Consider the following 9,061-nt stretch of genomic DNA (forward strand, 5'->3'; position numbering starts at 1 on the left):
TAAATTGTGTTATGTGCCCTTTATAAATTCTTTTTAAATATATAGTTCTAAATTGTCTGGATTTGATTTTCTTATTCTCACAAGTGAGAAGGAACATACTTTGTAGCTCCATTAAATAACTGTTATAATACCTATTAAAACAAATAAATGTGAACGAATCGCAACAATGCCTTATCAAATCAAATTTAATCAGGAATTACAGTTTATATCAAAACTGTTAATTTCCAAAACTAAGATTATGGCAAAAAATATTTCTTATGCTCTGAAACTTCCCTCTTTATTTTAAAAATTCCTATCATGCCTAGTTTTCCAAAGAAACTCAAGGTGGCTAACAAATCAGCAGCAAAACAATATAAAACAAACAACAACCCCCAAATTAAGCACATACCCGTGGCCAAAATATTAAACTAAAAGCAATTTTAACTGTTTCAAAACAACCATTAAAAAGTTAAACTCTTTACAGGTGGAAACATGAATAATAAAGCTGGATTCCCCCCTCCCCACTCTGTAAACTACAAATCCCAGAGAGCTTTGCAATTGTAAACTGTGATCAGAATTCGCTTCCACCAATAAGAGCAGGCTCATTCGAGGGTGTGCTTACAGAGTCTCGGGTGACATCTCAGTGTATAAAACCATCTGTAGAGAAGCTTCAGCATCACTGCACCTATCGGTTTCTCTCTAATCACTTTAAATAGCTCTGAACTGGTTAAAAGACGCATTTAAGCTTTTTGTGTCTCTGTTTTCAGAAAGTGGGAAAGCGCTTGCCAGATTGAAGCAGATGGATGCAATTTTGAACTGCAGACTGGAGGACATGGAAGATTTTTACAGCTTGCTAGGCTGTGATGAATTGTCTACAGTAAGACTAGTTAATTATGATTTTACTATTCTCCTCCTTAGTTCATTACAATTTTTTTAAAAAAATGTTCTTTCTTTGTTAATTGGTTTGATTTGGTGTATATGTGCTGTTTCTGTTCTTCCCTAATTTCCCCATGTTTTCTGTACATATTTTTAGCAGTTGATCTGTTTTTCTCCCCCAGTTCAGTTTTTTTGACCTATGCAACATTAAGCTGTTGAACACAATTAACTGTTCACACAGCTTTGTTTCAATAGAATAGTTTGAATTTTTTCATTTTGCAGTGAAGGAATACAATTATCGGAACAGCACTTGAATAACCTTTTAATTGGTATATACCTAAGGAATTCTCTGCATTCTCTAGTTGTCCTGTGTTAACTTAAATAGTCCAGTTAATATCCAAAGCCTCAGTAGATTGTTTGAGGTTACAATGGCACAGAATGTAGTTACAGTTGTTCTGTTTAAAAAGATCTATGTTGATGTAATCCTTGCTGACTTTGAAAAGATAATATCCCTTCTCACAGTAAATAAAAAGTTACCGTGAGTGTGCACATTTTGGGCTTGTGGATTTCACTTGCATTTTACTAGAACTTAGAGATCCACCAAGCAAAGTGAGGTGAAAAAAGCACAGACTAAAAGAATGCTGAGCCCAGAAATTTGCTTTGAGTACCAGAGAGGAATGGAACTGTTTCAGGCAAAAATCCACTCTCAGTTACCACAAACTTTCTTCACCTCAGTAGTTGAAGAAGGAAGAGGGGAGATAATTTTATTGCTGCTATTGTTAAACAAGTTTAGAGTTGCAAATCCTTTCTGATCTGCAAACCACCAAGAGATCTACCAGTAGATTCAGATCTGCCTTCTGCCCACCCGCTAAAGGTTTGCTGAGATGGCTTCCAGCAAGGGGCCACTAGATTTTGCCTGCATGAAAAGTCAGCGTGGTTGATTTTTGTAATGAAAAGCTGTGTCAATAGGATAGTCATTTTGAACCACAACAAGTGGGTAGCATCCTAAGTGAAGTAAACAGAAATAACATTTTATGAAAAAGCTGTCTGCTGGCTTTGAAAGCTGATCCACTGCACAAAAGTGATTTATGTTAGGGAGACAGAGATGTTTCACATTACAAACCATGAGCAGTAGACACAAGAGATTGCTGACAGCCGTGGTATTGTGTGAGTCTGCAATTTTCAACAGAACCTATGTATGTTTTAGAATTAAAGAAATCTAGATATATGGAAAATGTTTTGCACTCAAACAGCTTTGGGATTAATTTACCATATTTACACATATAGTGGACTGCTCCCGTATATCCCAACGTTGGTGGAGACTATTTCCAAGGAAATCTGACCTTGACTTCCATGGATCTTCTGTGGAATAAATGGTGCATGAACACATGCATAGACTATTTTGCTGTGTACTGAGGCTCTAGTGTCAACCTATAGCAAAAGAAGAGTTGCTTGACGCAGGTATTTGTAAGGGAAAACAAATATATTCCCATATGCACTGCTGCCTGTATCAGGTAAAGATGGTGTAAGTGGCTGTTTCACTGTGAATACCAATTGCCAGTTTAGTAAATCTTACATTCAGTAAAATGGATAATACAAATCCATGAGTTTTACACATGGTGCCACACACATACTTGTGTAAGAAACAAGTCCATAGGTATATTTTTCATAAGAAAACAAGTTCCATCCATTCTTCAATTGTTTGTCTAGGTTGAACAAATTATTTCAGAATTTAAGGTTCGAGCCCTCGAATGTCATCCTGACAAGCATCCTGGAAACCCTCAAGCTGGTATGTGTTTTTTCCTTTTCTCTCTCAAAATGAAACAGGTGACGTTACACAGAACAGTGGATTCAGGATTTTGAGAGCCGTTGGCCAAACACACCCTAGCCCTAACCCTGACAAAGGAGTGGGGCATAAATCAAAAATTCCAAAACATGCTCCCTTTCCTGCCTTCTTGTGAAAGGTGAGACTGGTAAGCCTGCTGTGGAAGTTCACCCTCAGGCTCTACAAATATCTGGGCCATAGCAAATGCCCAGCCTTGTCACTTGCTGGCACTGGCTACGAGAGAAGAAGGCACAAGTATCCTCAATTTCCTGCCTAATACTTTGCCCTATTTATATATATGCAGCACACTTTGTTTTATTTTTATTTGTGTGGCACACTTCCTTTTCAGCAGCAAGTTGAACTATATTGCCCTAATGCTTATACAAACATTGATTCTGGAGGAAAATCATAGCTACTCTATTCTTTAGTGCAGTTGTTTGGCAACGTAGGTTTAATAGGGTGGCTTACAAAATCAAATGCTTCACTTCCCTTTTTTGAAACAAATCACAGCCCAGCTTTCTTTCTCCAAATGATCTACAGCTAAAGAAAACCATTAAGCAAACAGATGCGGCTTTATGAAGTTGCAACCCTGTTAACATGTGCACTTATGTTTTGAACAAGAAATAGTTATAAGAGACTATGCAAACTCAGGGTGTTTAATATTGTATAGATTTATTTGCATTTCAATAATTTTTTACACATTTTAGGTTTTATCCAATGTTAATCCTACACATAGTGGACCCATTGAAGTTGTAGGTGTGACTCATTTAGATTCATTAATTCCAAGGGGTCTAAGCTCAGTAGGACTTAGTTGGATATAACCCTTTGTTTTAAATATTAAAATTATATTTGGCAGTGCATTGTTTCTGGACCTGTGCAGAGTAATAACTTGGGAATAACTAAAATGTGGAAAGGGGGTAATGGGATGGTGTTTGTGTTAAATGTGGTTAACCCCTTTCATGCCCACTGTTTATCCACACCAAATTGTCCCCAAGTGAAACATATTTTGAACCTCATGGAGGAAATGTTGCCAGAAGGGACATTTTGGAGTAAAAATAAGGTAGAGTACCTGCCTTCCCACTTAATCACTCAAAATCTCTTTCCAAAGAGATTTTCTAAAATGGTGTTGGGTCACTGCTAACACACATTTCCATGTAATATGTAGTTAAAAAATCAGGGGCAAATGACAAAATTGTATATTATGCAAATAAGAATGAGGAGTAGTAGGTTTTCCACATACAAAAAAAAAATCATGTTTATGGGTCTAGTGAATGTATATTTATTTTTCATATGATTTACGTCATGACTAGATGTTAAAATACTAACTGCCTTGTCCCTTTTATCTAAATTGCTTCCTGTAGAAGAATTATCAGCTTGCCAATCAGGGGTGGGGGAGAAACATAACTGGAAAACTAAACTGTATGACGTTTTGTTTGTGTTTGCCAGTCCCTGTTAGCATTTTAATTCAGTGCCTTTCAAAAGATCTATCTAGTATAGTAAACTGGCATAAATGAATATAATAATAACGATCATATAATAGAAAGGTGACTCATAGATAAAATATAAATCTCCATAACCTTTACACAGATGGTTACTAAGGATGCGGACTTGTGTTTCTATTATAGTATGGAAACTTTTATATCCACTGGAAAAAATGAGATCACCCTAATATGATCGGGAAGTTTTTGTTTTGTAGTAGACCTAATATGTGCATATCACTGCTCCCATGATGCTCTTGGAACTATTTGTTCTGTTTCACTTGTATATACCTGGTTGCCTTTGATGACTAATTCTTTTTTAGTCATCGTGATTGCATTTGAAATATTCAAAATCAAACTAAGGGTTCCTCCAGGTGACCTATTTATTGGGTATTCATCCTGATTTGCTTGTGCAATGCTTTTGTGGAGGGTTAGACTATATTTATTGAGCATTTGTTCTGATTTGCTTTTGGGGTGTTTGAACGCTTTCCTATAATCATTCCACACCTGTCAATATATGTCTCCTGTCACTTCCCAAACTGCAATAAGTCTGATTTTTTAAAAAAAGAATAAGTGAATTTGTCATGCTAAGGAGACAGCGTGCTTTAATAATTTTTAACTGTACAGTACAAACCTACATTTTTATAATGCACTTGAATCCCTTCTGCAAAATATTGACAGTGGATATATCTTTCACACTGGGTGATCTCCAACAAAGGATTATTGTTATTATTATTGCAATTAATTTATTTATTGCCTTCTAAATCACTGACTGAAAGTCATTTACACATAAAATAATTAAAAGCAGAAAAAGCAACGCATACATTTCAGTAAAATTTTCATAAGACTTTCTTCTGTCTCTGATTTGTAGTAGAGAATTTTCAGAAGCTACAGCAAGCTAAAGAAATCCTTACCAATGAAGAGAGCCGATCTCGCTATGATTACTGGCGGAGAAGCAAGATTACCATCCCGTTCCAGCAGTGGGAGGCTCTGAGCAACTCAGTCAAAACTGTTAGTTTTGGTTTATGCATCTATAATTATTGGGGAATAGAAAGAAAGAGGCCATTCTGTGGGTGGGGAAGTTCTCTGCTAGCTAGCATTGTTCAGCAAGGGGAATGGGAATCAGTGAGGATACCATTCATCCTTGAGCAAGCATGTGTAGCTGTTTTACAACTCACAAATGCCACTGATTTGTTTGTTTTTTGTCTAGTCAATGCACTGGGCTGTCAGAGGCAAAAAAGAGCCAATGCTGGAAGCTCCCGATTTAAATCTTAATGATAAGATGGCTGACAATTTCCCCCAGAAATCTGAAAACAACAATCATGAACTGTTGGATGACCAAAAGGGGCTAGAAGACTTTGACCCCACTACTGGGAAGCTGCTGTCACCAAAGAGCCCTGATTCCCCAGGTAAATAGTTTGCGGTACCAGTGCTAGACACAGAAAAAAATCCAGATAATTGGGGCTGGCACCAGATAAGTGAAATATGCAGCCTTCTTTTATTCTCAGGAGTGGGGTTTGTCCTCATGTGGGTTTGCATGAATATCAGGTATACTTCTTGGTGTACCTGACCCCTTCAAGCTGCATGGCACCTGTGCACAGCTCATTTGAATCTCCTACATAGCACACCCAAGAAATTGTAGGGTGTTCAGATGGTGTAGTCCATATAGGGCATCATGCTGCACATGTCTTTCTGAGTGCTGCGCTTCATACCTCTCATGTTTCAGCTGGGGCTAGTTCACATGTGCATGAGTGTCCCTTGAAGACTGCAGGATCCAGTGCTAATGTCGTGTGTGAGTGTGAGATTGCAGGTCAAACATCACAGATGGAGCTTCCCTATCATCTCAAACACAGTGTAGCAGGCCACACATTCAGATGGAATTTTCAGATGATTTTGAAGAAGAGCAGAATAGCTTTTGTTAACAGTACAGTAACAAATGCTGAGAAATCAAGTGATGTGCATGCGTGGATGAACTAGGTGCAGAATATGAAGGGCAGGAAACTTCCTCAAACCTTTATCTCTGAAGGACAGCTGGTGGGAGAGATAAAGTACCATAAAGATTGGGGATACTAATCCTAGGGAGAGTGGGAGCCAGTGCTGCTGATTTACTGGCCCAAAATATATGTACAGTGGTGCCCCGCAAGACGAATGCCTCGCAAGACGGAAAACCCGCTAGACGAAAGGGTTTTCCGTTTTTGAGTTGCTTCGCAGGACGAATTTCCCTATGGGCTTGCTTCGCAAGACGAAAATGTCTTGCGAGTCTTGAGATTTTTTTTTTGCTTTCCCCCCCCTTTTTCTAAGCTGCTAAGCCGCTAATAGCCTTTTAGCAGCTAAGCCGATAAGCCGATAAGCCTTTAATAGCCGCTAAACCGCTAATAGCGCTAATCCGCTAATAGGGTTGCTTCGCAAGACGAAAAAACCGCTAGACGAAGACACTCGCGGAACGGATAACGGATTAATTTCGTCTTGCGAGGCACCAGTGTATGGACAAAGAAACCCAACAATTTGGCAAGCGTTGCTCCTTAAACCTCAAAGTGGCTTTACTATGCAGGTTCTCTTTGGGATACATTGTGATGCTGGTTTCTTATTATTGTGCGTGTGCGCATGGTACTGAGCCAACCCAGGACTAGGTTTAGTTGTGTGCACAGCTTGAATGCACCCCCCTCCACCAAGTTACCTAAGCTTCATCTACAGTTTTTGGCCTTTCCTAAATGAATGGATAAGCAAGGAGTTGGTGGTTTTTGTATTAAAGGAGTTTTACTTTATAAACCCAAAGTACCATTTCCTCTCTACTAGCTGATTCTTCTCTCTCTCTCTCTCTCTCTCTCTCTCTCTCAATTTCCCCCACCCCCTTACAGGATTTTCCGATCCAAACTGTTGGCATTTGCGCTTTCGCTGGTCTGGTGACACCCCATCTGAACTCTTGCGGAAGTTTAGAAACTATGAAATATGAAGCAAAAGACCAAATACCATGCAGAAGACCAAATATATGTTGAACACCGTGTTCACCATTTCAGTATTTTGCATATGTTCATAAAGAAGTGTCTTTGAATATTATTTAACTAGGTAGTTTTGTACTATTGATGCCACAATTTCCCATGCAAAATACCATGTATAGTTGCTTGGTTTTTTGTTTTTTTTTAAATGTTGGCAGGTACTTTCCTTTTATTCATTATTAGCATAAGTAATATGTGAATACAGTTAACTGTTTTTTCCAACATTCAAACTTAATGTATATGTGAGCTGTTTCCTATCATTATTGAACAGCTGGGAAAAGCACATGTTGCTCAACATCCTTGATCCCTTATATCTTTCTGCCCTATTTTCCTGCTATCTTCCTTCAAACAGCCTTTAGCCCTTTAACTTTACCACACTCAGCCAACCAAAGGTATCCTGTATTCTTCCTATTTTCTCTTGCCACCAGCTGTTGATACCTGGTTCCCTCTCTCTCCCAATTAACTTTCTCATGCTACCACTCAGTATCATTTCAAAACCCACCTTTCCTGGAATATAACCCTTTGAGTCTTTATCTCCCACATAAAAAACAGCATCTACTCATATTTAGTTCTTGTTGTCCTATCGTCTGAGGGACAAACTACATGTTAATTTGGATAGCCTAACATAGAATAATAGAATTGTAGAGTTGCAAGGGAGCTCAAGGGTCATCTAGTCCACCCCCCTGCAATGCAGGAATCTTTATGCCCAGTGTGGGCATAAATCTTCATGCTCGAACCCACAATCCTGAGATTAAGAGTCTCATACTCTACTGACGGAGCTATCTTTAAATTTTTCTCCAATGTAACACATATTTTCCTTTCCCTCATTTGCTTCCTCATTGCCAAAATTTAGAACGGAAGTTTGTTGTAGCTGTTACCTGCCTCTTTCTTTCTTTCTTTCTTTCTTTCTTTCTTTCTTTGCTTGTAATACTCTGTAAACATCATGTACAGTACATTGATGGCACTACAGTATATAAAAAAATAATTGTAACTCATAGTTAACAGTTGAAGACTGATCTGTCTTATATGCAGCTATATGTTATTTTTCAGATGTTTTGTTCTTGCTCTTCCGTGGACTCACATGTAGTATAGCAGGCATCCCCAAACTTGGACCTCCAGATGTTTTGGGACTACAGCTCCCTAGCTAACAGGACCAGTTGTCAGGGATGATGGGAATTATAGTCCCAAAACATCTGGAGGGCCGAGTTTGGGGGTGCATGTAATATAGTTTTCTGTGCTCACCTTCCTCTCTACAATGTTCACTGAAATCATTCAACCAGCAGTGCAGGCACGTGGGCACTGAATATTTCCCTTCCTTGCACCAGAAGCTCTGCTTTGGGAATTTCTACCAGACACAACGTCAACATGTTAAGCACTTATTTGAAGCTGTAAGCACCAGACCCTTCCTTTAAAAAGAAAGACCTGTGCCTGGTACCAATCTTATGGGATGCAGAAAGCAAAGCTATTTGTATATGTGAGTTTAGCGTGGCACCAGCCCATTGTCAGTCATTTAAAATTTCAGCTTGAAATGGTTTTGTGTGCCTGAACCATAGCCTATTGTATATTATTAAAACTGTATTGACATCTTGCATCGAACATAAAAGGTGATGTGTAGTCTGATCTGTTTCTTTTCTTGTATGTTCTGTTGCCTTTATATGAATAAATTATTTTGAAGTTGAGTATAAAAGTTGCCTATTCCTTTTTGTTTTATTTTCCCCCTTCTCTCTGTTTAACCATTTGAGTAAATCACAAGACAGAGAAGTACTGTGGGAAAGCAGACAATTCTACAGGAAAAAATATCATATAGTCAGGGAGCATTTTCCAAGTTTTGAGGATATTTTAGATCTATTTGTTTGAGCGGCTAAAGAAATTATTTTTCTAGTATCTCCAGAAACCAAATCGGCCTC

General features: G+C 38.4%; 1 protein-coding gene across 1 annotated transcript; it reads left to right on the top strand.

Annotated features, from left to right (window-relative positions):
- Window positions 1-605: 605 nt before the first annotated feature.
- DNAJC12 (DnaJ heat shock protein family (Hsp40) member C12) lies at window positions 606-8,841 on the top strand. Its single transcript, XM_081006325.1, has 5 exons — window positions 606-856; window positions 2,566-2,644; window positions 5,030-5,169; window positions 5,369-5,567; window positions 7,017-8,841. Exons 1-5 carry the CDS (start codon window positions 779-781, stop codon window positions 7,109-7,111), a joined length of 591 nt encoding a protein of 196 aa, XP_080862451.1. The 5' UTR covers window positions 606-778; the 3' UTR covers window positions 7,112-8,841.
- Window positions 8,842-9,061: the final 220 nt, after the last annotated feature.

The sequence above is a fragment of the Podarcis pityusensis genome (assembly GCF_964106645.2).
Source record: "Podarcis pityusensis genome assembly, chromosome: 5".
Classification (NCBI taxonomy): Eukaryota; Metazoa; Chordata; class Lepidosauria; order Squamata; family Lacertidae; genus Podarcis; species Podarcis pityusensis.

What these genes read in the sequence shown, in the direction of transcription:
- DNAJC12 (XM_081006325.1), top strand. Translation starts at nt 779, where the DNA reads ATGGATGCAATTTTGAACTGCAGACTGGAGGACATGGAAGATTTTTAC. An exon ending in GCTGTGATGAATTGTCTACA is followed by an intron (nt 857 to 2,565) that starts GTAAGACTAGTT and finishes TTGTTTGTCTAG; the next exon opens with GTTGAACAAATTATTTCAGA. An exon ending in TGAGCAACTCAGTCAAAACT is followed by an intron (nt 5,170 to 5,368) that starts GTTAGTTTTGGT and finishes TTTTTTGTCTAG; the next exon opens with TCAATGCACTGGGCTGTCAG.